The following is a 20,145-nucleotide window of genomic DNA, read 5'->3' as shown; positions in this document are numbered from 1 at the left end:
TTATTGGAGCTTTATTAGTTTCCTCTGGTGGTATTGTGTTTACCTGGTTGTTCATAATTCTTTATTCCTTTCCTTGGTATCTACACATTAGAGTAAGGGGTGTCCTCTTTCATATTTTATCGCCCACTTCAGCAGAAACAGTCCTTCACCACTCAGCTCAGGATGCTTGATGGGTCAGCTGGTAGTATCTGTCCATAGCTAGGGTCTCAGTTTTGCCAAGGTCACTTCCTGAGCTCTGAGTTCAGGGGTGCTTTATCTGAGAACAGTTAGGTAAAACTACTGGCTTGTACCCTGGCCAGTGTGGCTCAGTTAGTTGGGTATTGTTCCGTGCACTGAGGGGTTGCTGGTTGGATTCCTGGTCAAGGCACATACCTGGGTTGTGGGTTTGTCCCCAGTCAGGGTGTGTGTTGGAGGTAACCAATTAGTGTTTCTCTCTCACATTGATATTTCTCTCTCTGTCTCTTTCTTCCTCTCTCTCTAAAAAAGAAAAATCAATAAGAACATATTTTTTTAAAAAACACTACTGGCTCTAGCCCAGCGGTTCTCAACCTGTGGGTCGCGACCCCTTTGGCAGTCGAACGACCCTTTCACAGGGGTCGCCTAAGACCATCAGAAAACACATATATAATTACATATTGTTTTTGTGATTAATCACTATGCTTTAATTATGTTCAATTTGTAACAATGAAATTGGGGGTTATCACAACATGAGGGTCGCGGCATTAGGAAGGTTGAGAACCACTGCTCTAGCCAGTTTGGCTCAGTGGATAGAGTGTCAACCTGCAGATTGAAGGGTCCCAGGTTCGTTTCCAGTCAAGGATGCATGCCTGGGTTGTGAGTTTGATCCCCAGTGGGAGGCATGCAGGAAGCAGCTGATCTCAGTGATTCTCATCATCATTGAAGTTTCTATCTCTCTCCCTCTCCCTTCTTCTCTGAAATCAATATATATTTTTTAAAAAACACTACTGGCTTGGTTCTCTGTCCATGCGGAGCAGTAGGATGTGTTCCAGAGTGCCCATTACCTCTGGTCAATCTTCCTAGTTGGGCAGGACTAGGTACAGTTATCAGCAGTTGGGTGGGGTATATTTGATTCCTTGTCCAGGCAGACAATAGAACAGGCTTCACATCTCTTACAGCTTGATTGCTGGGAACCCAAATCCAGCAGAGCTGTGTATCAAGTTCCCTGGCCAGTTGGGTGAACCAGCTTGGTTCTGCAGATGGACAGAGCCACTGCTGGGCTCTCTGCTCTAGTGCCATTGTAAGTGGAGTTACTAGATGGAGTTACTAGTGGTTCTCAACCGGTGGGTCGAGACCCCTTTGGCGTTCGAACGACCTTTTCACAGGGGTCGCCTAAGACCATCCTGCATATCAGATATTTACATTACGATTCATAACAGTGTTTATATATAAATTAATGAGTTAGACACATTTACTTTATGCAGTATACTTTCCCCTTGATTGGATTAAGAGTTCTTGCAAGTTTGGGTTTCACACTGTTAAAACTGATGAACTTTATCAGTAGTAGTATCTCTTGTTTCAAAGGAGCCAGAGTTACATCATGTCTTAGATTCTAAGACTTAGAAGGACAGAAATTAAGAGTAGATTCTGTACCTCTTGCTGCATGTAGCAGCTGTCTTGTGAGGAATCGTGCCTTCTTTGTCCCAACATCTTTAGTTTTGTGCTTTAGTACAGAATCATCTTAATGTTGGGTGTTTTTCTTCTTATTTGTGTGTGTCATTTTTGCTGTTCACCATATGTAGAGGGATTATCAAGCAGCACTGAGGATTGCTCTTAATGGTAGGGTTAAAAACACCTTTGACTTTAGAGCTTTTAGCTCAATTATGCCACTCCTCAGACTATTTAATCTTTATAAAATTGAGTTAAAGCTAAATTTCCTACATATTTTGTATGTTCTTGTCTATTTCTAATGTATTTTCTCTGTTTCTTGAATAAAATTACTGTATCATCTGAAGCTTGTGTTCTTGTGAATTGTGGTGGTGATGGAAATAGTCATCTCACAGAATGGGTTTTGTTTTTATATCACTTCTTAAAATGCAACAGAAAGAGAAATATGGACTATTTAGAAACTTTAGTGGCTGACTGAATTTCTGACTTTCTTGGTATATAAACAGATGACTGTAGTTATGTGGACTCAACCTCCAGGTCATTTATATTTAGCATCACTGTTAGATCGTGGTGATGTTGAGGAAGTTTGCTATTCTGAAACCTGTTCTAGTGGGAAGTACCAGTATCAAATGGGATAGTTAGACATATACTCAAATATTTAGGCCAAGATGTCATAGATCAGTGTGTTCTAGACTCTCAGGTTAAAAAGGTATTTCAGTTCTTGGAAATTGCTGTCCCAAAATTAATTTTTGTTTAGTTCCTTTGCCATTTTATTTATTTATTTTTTCATTGATTTTTAGAGAGAGTGGAAGGGAGGGGAAGAGACAGAGGGAGAGAAACATCAATGTGATGGAGAGACACATCAATTGGTTGCCTTTCGCATGCACCCTGACCAGGGCCAGGGATCGAGCCTGCAACTGAAGTACATGCCCTTGACTGAAATCGAACCCAGGATCCTTCAGTCTGCAGGCCAATGCTCTATCCACTGAGCCAAACCGGCTAGGACTCCTTTGCCATTTTAGTTATAATATGTATAATGTCTTCTAAGTAAGTTGTAGTTGTATTATGTATTTATAGTTCATTGTACATGTATAAAAAATCCAAGTGAGTATGTTAAGGTATATTATTATCAACTATATCAACCAAATAAATTTCAACATTTCATCTACCTGAGCAGTTTCTGTTTTTTGCATTACCTTTCAATAGGGAAATTACTCCTGTGTTGTTGTTGTTTTTAATTTTGTTAAAACACACATTTACTGATATGCTCTAATAAAATAATGCACATCCCTAATAGAACATTAGACTTAACCTTTCTTAAAGATACTTTTTTTGTGACAAAATTTAAGTGTCTGACTTTGGCTTGGGAAATAGGTTATTTGAGGAATTGCTTCTTAAGCTGTTTTCTTTTTACTTACAGTATATCTCTGTACCGGGGTAATTGCAGACCTATACGATTTGAACCACCAATGCTGGATTTCCATGAACAGTAAGTTTAAAATGTTCAGACCATAGTTATTCCTTTCAACTATTACGTATATTTTATTCATGCATTGTCTTGCCTTTTGCCTGTGTTATCTATATGAGAAAGTTAATGCTCAAGTCACCAGGGAAACAAATAATGTTTAATGCAATTTACATATGGGAAGCAATATTATGAACAAAACATATAATATTAACTTTTGAAGTTTGAAAACTACTCACATATTTCAGTCTTTTCAGAGACTCTTACCTTCAGAAGCAGCATAAAATTTATAGGTTACCTTTTCTGATTAGCACTTAATTTCCTTTTTTATTATTTAAATGTTTCCTGTGGATATAGAAGGATATACTATTTGTTTGATACATGGGTTTTTATTTTTATTTTTTAATCCTCACCTGAATATATGTTTTCATTGTTTTTTAGAGAGAGAGGAAGGGAGGGAGAGAGAAAGGAACATTGATGTCAGAGAGAAACATCGATTCATTGCCTCCCGTATGCTCTCCAACCAGGGATTGAGCCCACATCCTAGGTATGTGCCCTGACCAAGAATGAAACCCACCACCCTTTTTTAGGTGTTTGGGATTGTGCTCCAGCCAACTGAGCCACCCGGCCAGAGAGATCCATATGCTTTTAAAGTACAAACTTTTTAAAAAATTGATTTTAGAGAGAGAGAAAAAGGGATAGGGAGAGAGAGGGGTGGGGGGAGGGAGAGAGGGAGAGAGAGAGAAACAAACATTGATGTGAGAGAGAAAATCAGTCAGCTGTCTCCTGAATCCACCTGGACCAGGGATGGAGCCCGCAACCTCTCTGTGCATGGGACAACGCTCAACTAACTGAGCCACACTGGGCAGGTCTAAAGTACAAACTTTTATACACCATCAAAACAATAATGTTAATCAACTACAGTAAAAGCATTTAAACACATGGAGGCTAAATAGCATGTTATTAACACGTTAAGCGCCCTGTCTGTTTTGTCTGCCAGACGGAAAGTATAGTGTCAGTCACCGGTGACTGACAGGGCACTTAATGTGTTAAACAATGAATGGGTTACCAATGAGATCAAGAAAGAAATAAAAAACTTCCTGGAAACAAATGAAAATGGTCACACAAAAGCCCTGTCTGTTTTGTCTGCCGGACGGAAAGTATAGCATGTTATTAACACGTTAAGCCCCCCAAAATGGAGAAACTGAATTTTCATAAATCCTTGTTATAAAACCACCACATGAGTATAAACAGTTTCCTAAATTTAGAACTTTTGACTATAGAAAATCAGAGGAGATGTGAATGAAAGAATTTGCCTGGCATTTTTATTTTTAATTTTTTTTGTCTGGCATTCTTAGAGTTAAGGTTCATTTTTATGAAACTTGAAAGTAGTTTAGAACAAACAAAATGAATTGTTTTGCAAAAAGTACATTATCATTGAGTCAGAAAGTAACTGATTGCTAAAGGAAATCAGAGATGTGTTTTAACACATATCCTCTTTTTAAATATGTTTGTTTTTCACCGTCAGAAACATAAAACTTAGTTGATTGAAATTTTTTCCTTCATGGACTACTTTTCTGTTTTTGCCTGAAAGAATCCCTGCTCTTTCTTAAATGAATATTAAGTGGAAAAAGAATTATATTAGGAGACCTTAGTATAGAATGGCCCATCTTTATATCTCCATGCCAGGTTAGTCACCATCCACCCCACCCTGCATTTTTGTTCATACATTGCCAGTTTATTTTGGGGTTGTTTTTTTTCTTCCCAGTTATCCAGCCCTTAAGATAAGTGACCCTGTTCCTAGCTCAGTAGTAAATCCTGATTAATCTACGTCAGCTGTAATAATCCCATTCTTGTTTGTGATCAATTCAGGGATGGATGTGACTCGATTTTACCCAACATATTGAGGTCTGGTCTACTAATGGATTTCTGGGGAAGAATTTTTTTTCACTCTAAAGGGGAGATAGATACAATAAAGAAATACCCCTCTTCCTTGCTGAGTATTGTCTGCATGTGATTCCTGAGGTGCTATGGCACCTCTCTTGTAATCAGTCAGAAGTGCTAGCCTGAGGACAAAGTCAGCTAAGTTTGTCTGACAGAGGAGAAAAATGGAAAGAACTTGTGCCCTTGACCATATTGTCAAACTGCTGAATTAATCAACCCCAGAACTGCCTGACTTCAGGTCTTTTAGTTAGGTAGCACTTACTATTCTTGCTTTCTTGCTTTATTGTGGAGTACATGGCATTGCTGACCTATTCTTCCCTCTCAACTCTTCTCCGCCTCTACCCTTGTAAACCACTCTCTGTGTTTTCCTCCTGTGTCTAAGGCTTTATTTTCTTAGTCGCTTTCAGGATTCTGTTCTTCTATCTGTCCCTAACTGGCTGCTTCTGTTTCCTCAGCCATCTTCAACCAACTCCACACTTCTTACTTGGTGATCTCTTTCAAACCTTTGTTCTCTGCCGATGCTTTCCCAATCTGTACTGCCCTCTTCGCCCCGCCATCACTCACCTTCGTCCTCAACAACACCTCAACCTCAGTGTGTCCTGCTCTTGCTTCTGTGTTTCCAATCTCTATGAATGGTGCCAACCAGTCAGCAAAGCCCGAGTCTGGAGGCTTTCTGGTTCCTCCTTTCCCTCAGAGTGCCCCATCCCTTTTCCCACCAAATCCTTACCAGAATCCTGTCGGTTTTTCATGTCTGCTCCTCTCTCACCTTCATTGCCCACTCTTCTCCTCTTAAATCACGCCTTTGTCATTTCTTACCTAGACTGTGACCACATGCCTGCCATGTTCCAGTTTGTGATGTATACTACCAACAGAGAAATCTCTGTACTATCAAAATCAGATCATGTCATTTTTTGTACTCCTCCTCCTAAAAAATCCTTTAATGGTTTTCTAATGTCTTCAGGATAAATATTAAATGTCTTAACATCAAATCTGTCCTTTATCTTTCTTACATGCCATTCCACCCTAAAAGTATGTTATACATACTTCAGGAGTCTCCATATAAAAATAATGTTTATGGAAACCTTTATGTAGTCACAAAAGTATAAAGAACAGATGATGAATGTACTGTTAGCCCAAATTCAATAACGAACATTTCTGCCACATTTTACCTCACTTTTGTTGATTTTGAATCATTTGAAAGTGGCAGACATAATGACATTTCATTCCTGTGTTCTTCAGCAGACATTTGCATATATAAGGACATTCTCCATAACTGCAGTGCCATTGCTGGTACTGTAAGACAATTAACAGTCATTACATAGTGCCTTTAATTCCTCTGCTTTGGTCAGTGCTATAGTTGGTTCTAAAGGATAGAAGTCTCACTGAAACTAGTTGAAGCAAAAATGAGCAACATTGGAAGGAACTCTGAGGACAGGAATATGTCTAAGGAAGGTCAGAGATGTAGCTGGGACCTGGGGACAAGGACCCACATTATCCCTCGGCTCCAGGGCTCCTCTCTGTGCTGCTTATTTCTGCCTCTCTGCATTGGCTTCTTCCCATTACCAATATTTCTTTCCTACAATAACAGATTCACTGACTGCTCTGCAGACGCACGTTCTGTAGCCTCCCTCCATCCGGTAAGAAGAGCTTTTTTTTTTTTAGTTGGAAAAATCTCAGCGTAGTGCAGTGCTGGGGTCCAACCCCAGCAGGTCCAGGGGTCCCCAAAGGTGTGGACGGAGTCGGCGAAGAAGGAATGACACGGAGACAGCCTTCAGTTGATCAGCAGCCTAACCAGGATCTCTAGCCAGGATCTCTAGCCAAGTTCTGTCTAGGATCTCCAGCCAGGTTCTGTTGCCATGTTCTCTCGCTAGGTTCTCCAGGTTCTCCAGCCAGGTTCAGTCACCAGGTTCTCTTGCCATGTTCTGTCTAGGTTCTCCAGCCAAGTTCTGTAGCCAGGTTCTGTCCAGGATCTTTTGCCATGTTCTCTCCCTAGGTTCTCTCTCTAGGTTCTGTTTCTAGGTTCTGTGTAGGATCTCCAGCCAAGTCCTGTCTCTAGGTTCTGTCTCTAGGTTCTGTGTTCTGTTGTCTTGTTACATCTGTATTTATACCAGTTGATTTTAATCCTATCAATTTCTATTCCAAAGGTTAGGGCATTTCTTATCTCCATTCCAGGGAGTAAAGACTATGTAGCTTAAGCGTGATTTTTCATAGTTAAAGTCATTAACTACCCACCTGGCACTTAGTTAAGGGGTTTTATTTCCTCCCTAACTTCAGGGGAAAATCCCTACCTGGGGAAACAACCTTTCTTGGAGAGGTGGCCTTGGTTAAAACATATAGTGCCAAGAAGGGGAGCAAACATATTAAGAACAGTATGCCATATACACCAGGTCCCTTGAAACATATGCTGTGCAGATGTTTCTTCCCTGCAGCGACTGTGTCAAACAGCAAGGATGGACCGGCTCCCGGCAGTGCAGTGATTACCTTGACTTAGATCAGATGTCTACCCCACCAGTCAGTTTGGTAGTGGACATGTCTTCCAGGTGTTGTCCCTATGTTTCACCCAGAGAAGAGAAACCATACGGTGTGGGCAACTGCTCAAGCCATTTGCGGTCAGTTACAACTCCTTGGCCTATTAAATCCCTAATGACCTTCACTGCTATGGAGGATGGCTGTCCTCTGTGAAGCAGGCCTTCCCCAGCTTCTCTGGCGGAGGTAGAAACTGCTTTCTCTCTGCTTCCACGGGTTGTGTTCACTCACAGAGCTGGGATGGATCCCCACCCAAAATTAGCTCCAGATGTCAAGACTGATGACATCACATGCACGCACACCAAGAGAGTATGAAAAGTCTTAACATAATGAGTGAGGCTTTCTGGGGAGAGCTGCGTGAGTTCCCAAGCAGGTCTGAAAAATGGCTTGAGAGCGGAGAAAGGAGACTGACTTGGCTTTGAGTGTGTGGTGGACTTGCATGGTTTGAACTTTTCACTAGATCCAAGAGGGAGAGTATGCAGGCTTTCTTACTGGCTGCTCAGGTGTGGAGCATAAGGTGAAGGGACATTTGGGGCTTGAAACTGTCAATAATCAAACATGGAGTTAGAGCAGTGGTTCTCAACCTTCTGGCCCTTTAAATACAGTTCCTCATGTTGTGACCCAACCATAAAATTATTTTCGTTGCTACTTCATAACTGTAATGTTGCTACTGTTATGAATCGTAATGTAAATATCTGATATGCAGGATGGTCTTAGGCGACCCCTGTGAAAGGGTCGTTTGACTGCCAAAGGGGTCGCGACCCACAGGTTGAGAACCGTTGAGTTAGAGTCTTCATTACTCATGACATCTACTAGCTTCTGTCAGTGCACTGGTGATCGCCCTGATTGTTTTGGTATCTGCCTTCCTTACCAGGCCAGGCTACTGAGTAAATACATGTTGTTTATCTTTGTACCTCTGGCACATATTTCACATTTAACACTTATATACAATACATTAAATCCAACAAGATTGCCTGCTGATTTCTTTTGCTTCAGTTAAATTAGTTTCACATTTTCAAGTGTTTTTGCTGGACTACACTAAATATTTGCTATACTTTTTGGTCCAGCAATTTACTGATTTAATGCCATGCTATAAATATTTCATTGGCTTGATATGTATAGCAGTAATTTTAGAACTTCAGAAGCATCCTTAAGAGAACACTTTGTAATATTTTTTCCAAAAATTTTAAGTGCAGTTGTCGTTGCTCACTACCTTGACTGATGCACTGAAGTTTTGTCTTAAGTATTCTCTGAACCTTTTACCACTGCTTGTCATTTTTGCTAAACCAGAGTCACTCTTTTAAAAAAAAGAATAGTTCATTAATTTTTAGAGAGAGAAGAGAGAAACAACAATGTGAGAGCATAACTTCAGTCCCCTGCCTCCTGAATGCTGCCTATGGGGGATCGTACCCACAAACTGGGCATGTGCCCTAATGGGGAATCAAACTGAGCCACACCGGCCAGGGCCAGAAGTCACTCTTAATTTAAGATGCCCTTTGCAGTGTCTGGAAGAACTTTACGTGAGATGGAATTTAACACTCCAGGTAGCATCTGGTTGCCATGCAGGGCCTCCAAGAGGGCTTCAGGCTCTTTAGCCAGGAAGCAGCTCTAGTTTCCTGGCCACTTTCTGGACCCCCTGTATTGGCTTCTCTCACTGCCCTCTCCAACTTCTTTCACAGTAAATTAAACTAATTTTTGTAAAAAAATGATTGACTGTCTTCATCCATTTTGTTTAAATTTATTCTTTAGTTCTTGTCCCCTTTTCCTCTGCCTTCTTTTCTTTCCCTCCACCCTTCTCCTCCTTTCTTTAACAATTGGCTGGAATAATCTGGGCATCACGACCTCTTACCTTCCTCCCGACCCCCCTTCAGTTATTTATGCCCGTGCTGTTAAATGTTTTCTTTTTCCACAGCTCTTCCTTTCAAACATTTATTGTAGACTAAAATATGTTTTGGATGGAAACTTGGTTTACTGAGTTCTTTTGGTTTATATCATAATTAAGAGCAGAAAATCTTGATTTCAAATCTAAGGCTTAAAATGGAGACTTACGCAGATTGAGTAGACTTGCTAAAAAGGGAGGTCTTTATTGTCAAGTTAAATTCCGTTTATGAAAGGCATTTCTCCCTTAGCACTTTTTGGTATTCGAAGAAAATCAAGCAGGCCCTTTTTTCTAAAGGCATGTTTGGTGCCTTTAGCTTTTTCATTTCTAGCTTTTCCACCAATACCCTAGCTAAACCCTCAGTCTAAAATGTGTTTGAGAAGATGGTCGGGTGTGTGGTAGTTGAGTGGTACAAAGTAGTACATACTGATTTGGTGCAATTTCCTGCCAGAAGTTGTGTTAGTAAGAGTGCTGTGTCACTGTCATTCATAAGATTTGTCTCAAGGCAGTTGCGCAGCCATCTTTTCAGCTGTTTCCTGGCATTGCATGTCCTCTTTCTGGGGCATAGGAAACTTGCCATTGACCACAGAATTGCAACTTGCTTTCCAAGCTAGTTTCTAATTCATAGCTGCTGCTTCCTAATTCTTTGGAGCCTCAGACTCGTCTAAAATATGAATAGTTAGTAGCTAGCTCTGCATTCCGGGAACAGCTGCATATTTGATTCAGCTTGGTTTATCTATAAATAATTCACACTATCCCCTTTGGCCCAACTTCTGTCTTTGAAGCAGCTCATAATGGAAATAGGACAAGCACCGGTAGACACTTGAAAATCTTTGTTTTATTTTTAAATCTACCTGTCTAGCCAAGCAGTCACACATGCTGCTTGTGAGAGGCAGAATTCTAAGATGATCCCCATCTTCTCCCAATTGTATTCAATCAAACACTAATCTCGATGTTGCTGTAATTGGTTTGATAATATTATTAAGGTCCAAAGTCACTTAACCTTTAAGATAGGGAGGTGATCTGGGGGCCTGACCTGATAACCTGAGCCCTGGCTGTCGCAGTCAGAGACAGAAATGTTGGAAACTTGAAGCGTGAGAGGTGTTTGACGCAAGGGATTTTCTTTGTGCTGGTTTTGGAAATGGAGGGGGCCATATGGCAGGAGACTGAGAGCATCCTAAATCTTGTCAACGACCTGAATGAGCTTAGAAGAGGACTTTGAGCTTTGATGAGTGAGGCCTTGAGCAGATAAACAAGGCGTGCTCTTTTATGCATGCTGGACTTTTGCCTTACAGAATCGTAAGATAAGAAATAGGTATCACTTTAAGCTTCTAAGTTTGTGGTAACTTGTTATGTAGCAGAGAGCTAATGCACTACTTAATTATAGTGCATGTATTAATTGGCACTTGACCAAAGTTTTCCATGGTGTAATGTGACCTTTCTCTCTCTTCAGTCTCCCACTTTATCGTGGATTCTGCTCATATCACCAAGGGAACTGGGAAGAGAGCGTGGCAGGAAAAGCTGATCGTAGGAGGTCTTTAAGTAGGTCTGGCCCAAGGAGTGCTCCTTCTGCTTCCCGGGGTGTGGACTGCCCAGAACTGCAGGGCGCCTGCTGACATCCTTCCCTCTGTTCTTGTTACTCCAACTTCTTTGAACAACATAAGTAGATGACCCTTCTCATCTGAGTAAGGGTTAATTTTTGTAGGGTGGGGCCTAGGGCCTTTCCTCTGGTCACTTAGAAAGGGCAGGGCAGCCTCCATGGCCTTGCAAATCAAGCGTTCTGAGGCTCCTAGAGCCTCCAGACTTGTTTCCTAACCCCAAAATTTTCTCCTGCAGGGGGCTATCTTTCATCTGTCTTCTTGAAGGATTGTCCGTCGTATACCTGTCTTTTTTATCTTAACTAAGGTTGATTGCATAGAGGTCGCAGGAGGAAAAACATTAAGTACGAATTCTTAGTGAGATGAATGACTAGTTGTCAGTTAGCCTACAGGACATTTGAGTTGTAAAAGAGAACATTTGTTGAAGAAAGCACATAACTGGTAAACTTTCAGGATGTAGGGAGGACATTTTTATTTCTGTATACTGTTATTCTACTTGTCTATATAAAGCTTGAGGAGAAAGAATCTATCTTCCATACTGTCTTTATACAGCTTCCTACAGCATCATGGCCATGATTTGAAGTCCCAGCTGGATCTGTACCCACTTCCCTAATTGTGTTAGGATCCTGGGATTGATGAGTCTGTTGGGTTAGGGATCCAGCTCCTGAGAAAGGCTGCACCCTAAGCAGGAGGGATTTTACACATTGGGGGCTCCTGATTGGAGGAGCTCATAAATTTCTCTCTGGATTCCCTCTGTCCCTCAGGACCCAAGCCCTGGTTCCACTTTTGGGCTTTTTCCTAATGGCTGAACGATATTGGCCCTCATGTTGGCTGGGCTATAGGCCATGGGATGCTGTTGGACAAACTCTGGCAGGCACTTGAAAATCTTTGTTGTATTTTTAAATCTACCTATCTAAGCAAGTAGTCATATCTGCTGCTTATGACAGGCAGAATTCTAAGACAGTCCCCAAATTCCTGGCCTTTGAAATGCACATACATCTTCTCCCCATTGAATTCAATCAAGTACTAATCTAGATGTCGCTTCTCTGGGTAGAGCAGAGAATGTCTCCTGTGGGATCCCACCTTGCACGGGCAGTCTGGGCACAGCCTTCCAGTGACAGCAAATGCAGCCAATCATCTGCTCCCACTTTTGCAAGAGGTGGTAGCATCTGCAGTGATAAGTTCTCAGAAGACCAGTAGGACTTGGTTTGGGCCTTAAAAGCACTAGAAAACATTTAACCTTAACAACAGCAAAACTTTATGTCAGCATTATAAATTCTTAAACTGATGGCAAAAATAAACAGCAGGGCAAACTGTTATGAAAACCTTAAAAAAATGCATTAAATGTTTACAAAAGACAGTGGTAAGTTCTTATTTACATAGTTTGTGGACCTTAAGCCTATGAACCTGACTTTTGGGGGTAATATGGAAAGAAAATATTGTTACTCTAGTCTAGAAGAGAAAAACGTTTAAAATAATCCAAGACAGTTCCCATGATCCTGGGATTGATGAGTCTGTTGAAGCTGTACAAGAAAATGAGTAAAGTGCTGGTGAATTAGATTTGACGTTTACGTGATATTGACACTTCATAAAGCCTTACAATCAAGAATTATTTCAGCTTTTTGGGGTTGGCTCATTATTTTTGTTCATATTCTTCAAAGAGTTCTACATTTCAGTTTTCAAATATTAACACTTCTAGTTATGGCCTACATATCCCTATTTTCCTTTTGATTTTATAGCTCTGTCTTAAAATATTTTAAATATGTAAATAATATTCTTTCTTGCTGAATACTGAAGTAAATTGACAATCTGCTTTTCTGACTCATTAATAGATTTTTACATACCTGTCCTATCTGTTGCCTTTATATGTTATATTTTTATACTAAGATTTTCTTTTGTTTTCTATGATTTCTTGCTTTTTCCTAATATCTTGCCATATCTCCTTAAGTATATTACATTATTCTTATTTTTAATTCTTGGTTCAATTTTTCTATCTTCTGGTCTGCATTATTCAGCCTTTATTAGATGATGCTGTGACCACAACTAAACCCAAAATCTCACTGGGATTCAGACTGAAAGAGCACTCCTCTCTGGGAAATGCTACTTTCTTGGCAGAGGGAAAAGAAGCAAGAAGGCTCTTAAAACTTAATGATGGATGTCACTTTTGCTCACATTACATTGGCCAAAGCAAGCCATAAGGCCAAGCCTAATGTTACTAAGGTGGAAAAGTGTAATCTCTCATAGGTTCAGAAGCAAATGGGTAACATTACAGCCTATGATGACATAGTATGTTTTTTAATGGATTGTTTTCCTCACAGATCCTGTTATTTTTTGGTGTGAACTTAGGAGCTCCTGTCTTGTAAATGCATATTGAGGAAGGAGAGAAGGCCAGGCCTTGGTCTTTATCACTTGTGAATTTAAGAAGGGAGATGATCCCCAAGGTGGAGCCCCAGTTCCACACATAGACCACTGAGTGTGCATTATATTTATCCCTTGAGAGGAGACAGTGGGTTAGAACATGAGCTAAAGCTGGATATGACTTTGGACAAATTAATTAAATTTCATGTGCCTCAGGATCCCCATCTGTAAAGTGAGGATGATAATAGCCCCTAGCTCATAAGGCAGATCTCACATAACTGCCAATTTCTCCTCCTAAATTGAAGAGCATGTATCAGTGGAATTGGGGAAGAAGAGGACACAATTCAAATTAGTAGGAAGGCAGAGTGGTTTTACAGAAAGATAAAAGGATCTGACCATTTTGTTTCCTGCCTGCTTCCTTACAACACTGCAAGCTTCATCCAAGTAGAGACTTGCTTCATTATTTTCCAGCACCTGGCTCAATATGTGACATATAATTGACACTCAAATATTTGTTGAATGGCTAAATGCATCTTTATGTGTAACTTTAAATATAAATTAATTTAATAAATTGTTTTAAACGTTTATAAATGTATTTGCCTAATAACTTTAATGTTTGATTTTTTTATTGAATTTATTGGGGTGACATTGCTTAATAAAATTATATAGGTTTCAAGTGAACAATTCTATAATGAATGCATCATCTGTATATTGTATTGTGTGTTCATCACCCCAAGTCAAGTCTCCTTCCATCACCATTTACCCCCTTATACTCTCTTTAATGTTTGATTTTTTTAACAACTAGAAATTAACTCAACAGCTAGAAATGATCTTTGAAGCATTTGTGACAGTAATTTTCTTTTCTTTTTCTTTGTTTTGTACAGGCCAGTTGGAATGCCAAAAATGGAAAAAGTTTACTTACATAATCCTAGTTCTGAAGAAACTATTACTTTAATATCAATATCTGCTACAACATCACATTTTCATGCATCATTTTTTCAAAATAGGGTAAGTCTTTCTTATTTATAGCAGATTTTTATTGAGTTTGAAATGTCTAGAACTTTTAAGCATATTTTTTTTGGAGGGGGGGGGGGGGTTAGAGAGAGAGACAGAGACAGAGAGAGGGAGAAACATCAGTTGGTTGCCTCCCATACACACCCTGACTGGGAATTGAACCTGCAACCTGGGCATGTGCCCTGACCGGGAATCGAACCATCAACCGTTTGGTGCACAGGATGGCACTCAACCTCCCGAATCACACCAGCCAGGGCTATGTATATCTTCTTTATTCATTCATCTATCGGTGGATGTCTTCACTATTATAAATAATGCTGCAAGGAACATAGGGTACGTGTATCTTTTTTAATTAATGTTTTCATTTTCTTCAGAAAAACACCCAGAAGTGGGATTGCTCGGTCATAGAGTTATTTTATTTTTATTATTTAAATATTTTTATTGATTTCAGACAAGAAGGGAGAGAGAGAGAATCATGGATCAGCTGCCTCCTTTGATCGGCTGCCTCCTGCATGCCCCTCAACCCGGGCATGTGCTCTGATTGGGAATTGAATCGTGACCTTCTGGTTCACAGGTCGACAGTGCTCAACCACTGAGCCCCACTTGCCTGACTGTAATTTTATTTTTAATATTTTGATCAATCTTCCTACTGTTTTTCATAGTGGCTGCACCAGTATGCAATCCTACCAACAGTGCATGAGGGTTCTCTTTCCTCCACATCTTTGCCAACACAGTTGTTTGTTGATTTATTAGTGATAGCCATTCTGATAGGTGCGAGGTAATATTTCATTGTGGTTTTGATTTGCATTTCCTTAATGATTAGTGATGTGGAACATCTTTTTATGTGTCTGTTGGCCACCTGCATGTCTTCTTTGGAGAAATGTCTGTTCATGTCCTTTGTCCATTTTTTAATTGGGTAGTTTGGAGTTTTTGGTGTCTTTTTTGTTGTTGAGTTGTATAAGTTCTTGATATATTTTGGATATTAACCTCTTACAGATATCTTATTTGCAAATATCTTTTTCCATTCAGTTGGTCGCCCTTTCGTTTTGTTAATAGTTTCCTTCACATTGCAAAAGCCTTTTAGTTTGATGTTATCCAGTTTGTTTATTTTTACTTTTGTTTTTGCCCTAGGAGACATACAAAAAAACAACAACAACACACATTGCTAAGATTGCCCTGGCTGGGTGGCTCAGTTAGTTGGAATGTCATCCTGTGCACCAAAAGGTTGCAGATTTGATTCCCAGTCAGAGCACATACCTACATTGCAGGTTCAATTCCTGGTCCAGGGTTTGTGTGGGAGGCAACCTATCCATGTTTCTCTCTTCTCTCTCTCTCTCTCTCTCTCTCCCTCCCTCCCTCCCTCCTTCTCCTCCCCCCTCCTCTCTCTAAAATCAATAAAAGATATTCTTGGGCGAGGATGAAGAATATATTTAGATTGCTAAAATTGATGTTAAAGAGTTACTACCTATGTTTCCTTTATTTGTATAATTTCATGTCTCATATTTAAGTCTTTAATCCATTTTGAGGTTTTTTTGTATATAGTGTAAGAAATTAGTTTCTTTTTTTTCTTATGTATCTTTCCAGTTTTGACAACAACACCATTTATTTTTTTTTAATATATTTTATTGATTTTTTACAGAGAGGAAGGGAGAGAGATAGAGAGTTAGAAACATCGATGAGAGAGAAACATCGATCAGCTGCCTCCTGCACATCTCCCACCGTGGATGTGCCTGCAACCCAGGTACATGCCCTTGACCGGAATCAAACCTGGGACCTTTCAGTCCGCAGGCCGACGCTCTATCCACTGAGCCAAACCGGTTTCGGCTACAACACCATTTATTGAAGAGACTATCTTTATTCTTGTCTCTTTTGTCATAGTTTAATTGGTCATGTAAGCTTGGGTTTATTTCTGAGTTTTCTATTCTGTTCCATTGATCTATGTGTCTGTTTTTGTGCCGGTACCATAGTGTTTTAACTACTATAGTTTTGTAGAATAGTTTGAAATCAGGGAGCATGATACCTCCAACTTTGTCCTTTCTCAAGATTTCTTTGGCTATTCAGGGTCTATTTTGCTTTATCCTCACATGAGGATATTTTTTTCCATTGATTCCGTTAGAGAGGAGGAAAGGGAGGGAGGGAGGGAGGGAGGGAGGGAGAGAAAGAGAGAGAGAGAGAGAGAGAGAGAGAGAGAGAGAGAGAGAGAGAGAGAAATATCGATGTGAGAGAGACACATCAATTGGCTGCCTCCCGCACGTACCCTGACCGTGCTGGGGATCCAGCCTGCAACAAAGGTACATGCCCTTGACCAGGAATCAAACCAGTGACCCTTGGGTCCATGGGCTGATACTCTACCCCAACACTCTAACCACTTAGCAAACCAGCCAGGTTATATTCAGGGTCTTTTGTGGTTCCATATAAATTTTAGGATTGTTTATTTTAGTTCTATGAAAAATGCCATTAGTATTTTGATAGGGACTGCATTAAATATGCAGATCACTTTGGGTAGAATGGACATTTTAATGATATTAATTCTTCCAATCCCATGAACATATCCCTCCACTTATTTGTGTCTTCTTCAGTTTCTTTCATCAGTATGTATAGGTTCAGAGTAGAGGTCTTTTACCTCCTTGGTTAAATTTATTCCTAGGTATTTTATTCTTTTTGATGCCAATTGTAAATAGGATTGTTTTCTTACTTTCTCTTTGTGATCATTCAGTATTAGTATATAGAAGCATGACAGATTTCTGTATATTAATTTTCTATAATTCAGCTTTACTGAATTCACTTATTAGTTCTAATAGTCTTTGGTGGAATCTTTATGTTTAGTATCATGTCATCTGCAAATAACAGTTTTACTTTTTCCTTTCTAATTTGGATACTTTTTATTTCTTTTTCTTGTCTGATTGCTATGGCTACAAATTTCAATATAATGTTGAATAAAAGTGGCAAGAGTAGATATCCTTGTTTTGTTCCTGATTTTAGAGAAGAAACTTTTAGCTTTTTATCATTGATTATGATATTAGCTGTATGTTTGTCATATATGGCCTTTATTATGTTAGGGTATGTTACCTCTATACCCACTTTAAGAGTTTTTTCAATAAACAGATGTTGAATTTTGTCAAGTGCTTTTTCTGCATCTATTGATAAGATTATATAATTTTTTGTCCTTCATTTTGTTTATGTGGTGTATCAAATTGATTGATTTGTGGATATTGAACCATCCTTGTGTTCGTGCGATAAATCTCTTTTGATCATGGTGTATATTTAATGTATTGATAAATTTAGTTTGCTGATATTTTGTTAAGGATTTTTACATCTGTGTTCATCAGGGATATTTGTCCTGTAATTTACTTTTTCTTTGTAGTGCCTTTGTCTACAAGGTTTTAGTATCAGGATTAAAGCTAGCCTCATAGAATAAGTTTTGGGAGCTTTCCCTCCTCTTCAGTTTTTGTTTGGATTTGAGAAGGATAGTATTATCTCTTATTTGAATATTTTGTAGAATTCATCTGTGAAACTGGTTCTGGAAATATCTGTTATCTAAAATATTTCTTAAAATGAATTTCCCTCGAGTTATTCTTTGTTGTTACCTAAAAGCTGTTTTCAAAGTTTTTATAATTATACTAGAGGCCTGGTGCATGAATTCCTGCACATTGAAAGGAAATTAATTAGAAGGTGGTCTGTGGGGCAGGACTGGGCCAGACGGGCCGGATACGCCCTGGAGCCAACCTCCCGTGGTCCCTTCCCAGTTGGCCGAACCTGGGGCGGCCCTGGGGCTCAAAGGGCATCTGTGGAGTGACAGGTGGGGTCCCTCGGCCTGGCCTGTGGGGACTGGGCTGAAACTGGCAGTCTGGCATCCCCTGAGGGGTCCCGAAGTGCGAGAGAGCACTCTGCAAAGTTGTTGTCACTTGGCAGCTCCTGCGTTGAGCATCTACCCCCTGGTGGTCAGTGCGTGTTATACCTGTCGGCCAGTCAGCCTGTTGCTTAGCCTTTTATATATATAGATTAAAAAAATTGTTTTCCTCACCAGAGGGACATTCTTAGCAATTAGAGAGAGGGAGGGAAGAAGAAGGTTAAGAGAGAAAGAGAGAGAGCGGGGAGGACCAAAAGACCAATGTGAGAGAGAAACATTAATCGGTTGCCTCCTGCACGTGCCCCAATTAGGGATCAAACCTGCAACCCAGGCATGTGCCCTGACCGGGAATCGAACCCGCAACCCTTCAGTGCACAGAGGGTCGCTCTAACCAACTGAGCCACTCAGCCAGAACTATAAAATTTCTTAATGCAATAGTTCTCTCAAGTTATTTTCTATATCTTTACCTATAAGCTGCTTTTGCAATTTTTTTTTCAGTTGTGAAAATGAAATGTATTTTATTTTATTTTTTTTTAATAATTAAATCTTTATTGTTCAGATTATTACAGTTGTTCCTCTTTTTCCCCCCCATAACTCTCCTCCTCCCAGTTCCCACCCCACCATTTTGCAATTTTTTTTATCAAAGAACTAATGGTCTCAAATAATAGTCTCCCAGTGCTGGGAGAGACCTGTGTATTCATCTAGTCCAGCACCCTTATTATAGAAGTGAAGAGCTAAACCATTGAGGGGTTTGCCCTGGTGAAACAGTTAGTGACTAGTGGCAAGAGCCAAGGTGAGGGTCTGAGTGTTCTGTTGGCCTTACCCAGTGATTTGGATCATGGTAAGGTACAGTTTGTGGCATGTACGTTACAACTTGTACATAGAGATGCACATATGGAAATCACCCAGCTGTCAGGCATTCAGACATGTTGGGTTAAAGGCAAAATAATGAAGTGCAAATAGAAACAGTTTTAAAATAGTTCACAACTGCCTACAGATTTATTGTTAACTTGTTAACTGTCTTTGCTAATTCAAGCAGTGTCTTGTTTCTAAACTTATCCAAGCTTCAGCCTTATTAAAGGTGAGGGTTTTTACTTTTTTCATGGTGCTATCACAATACAGAGACTAGAACAATAGTTCCAAACACAGATTCTTCATGTAGGCAATATAAATAAGTGGGAGTGTAAGTCCATGTGCAGTTCTTCGAATTTTCCAAAAAGTCAGAAATACTCATTTTTATATGATACCCTAATTTTTACATATTGATAGTGAATTCAGCTTTAGAAAGACAGGTAGTGTGGACCAAACAAAACAAGCCAAACGTCAACCATGTGCCTTTTTAAAAATATTTCTTTATTGATTTCAGAGTGGAAGGGAGGAGAGAGAAATAGAAACATCAATGATGAGAGAGAATCATTGATCAGCTGCCTCCTGCACACCCCCTTCTGGGGATTGAGCCTGCAACCCAGGCATGTGCCCTTGACCGGAATCGAACCTGGGACCCTTCAGTCCGCAGGCTGACACTCTATCCACTGAGCCAAGCCGGCTAGGGCCCATGTGACATTTTGACATGAACTAGGCTCTTGCAGGGACTGACTTCTATCTATGCATCTTATACAAAGAGAATAGTTTTTCTGAAAATTCTTCAAAAGACAAGTAAATGTGTATATAGTCAGAGAACAAGTTAAAAACCAACCTGTTTTCCATTCCTCACAATACGGAGACTAGAAGATTAAGATAAACTTCGTTTCAATCTGTGACTAAAATTAAAGTGTTTTGGCCCACTTATTTTAGTATGCTTAATATAATAAACTAGAGGCTCGGTGCAAAAATTCGTGCAACAGTGGGTTCCGGGCTGGCGGGGGGTGGGGGGGAGACACAGGAG

General features: G+C 39.9%; 1 protein-coding gene across 1 annotated transcript in view; it reads left to right on the top strand.

Moving 5' to 3' along the window:
* TMEM131 (transmembrane protein 131) overlaps positions 1-20,145 on the top strand; it is a 147,558-nt gene that overhangs the window by 18,852 nt on the left and 108,561 nt on the right. Inside the window, exons 4-5 of the mRNA XM_023761468.1 lie at positions 3,047-3,115; positions 14,281-14,404. Coding sequence (XP_023617236.1) covers positions 3,047-3,115; positions 14,281-14,404 — 193 coding nt within the window. The remainder of the gene's footprint in view (positions 1-3,046; positions 3,116-14,280; positions 14,405-20,145) is intronic.

The sequence above is a fragment of the Myotis lucifugus genome, unplaced genomic scaffold, assembly GCF_000147115.1.
Source record: "Myotis lucifugus unplaced genomic scaffold, Myoluc2.0 scaffold_210, whole genome shotgun sequence".
NCBI lineage: Eukaryota > Metazoa > Chordata > Mammalia > Chiroptera > Vespertilionidae > Myotis > Myotis lucifugus.
The sequence above is the reverse complement of the archived record's forward strand: the minus strand, read 5'-3'. Positions and strand labels throughout refer to the sequence as shown.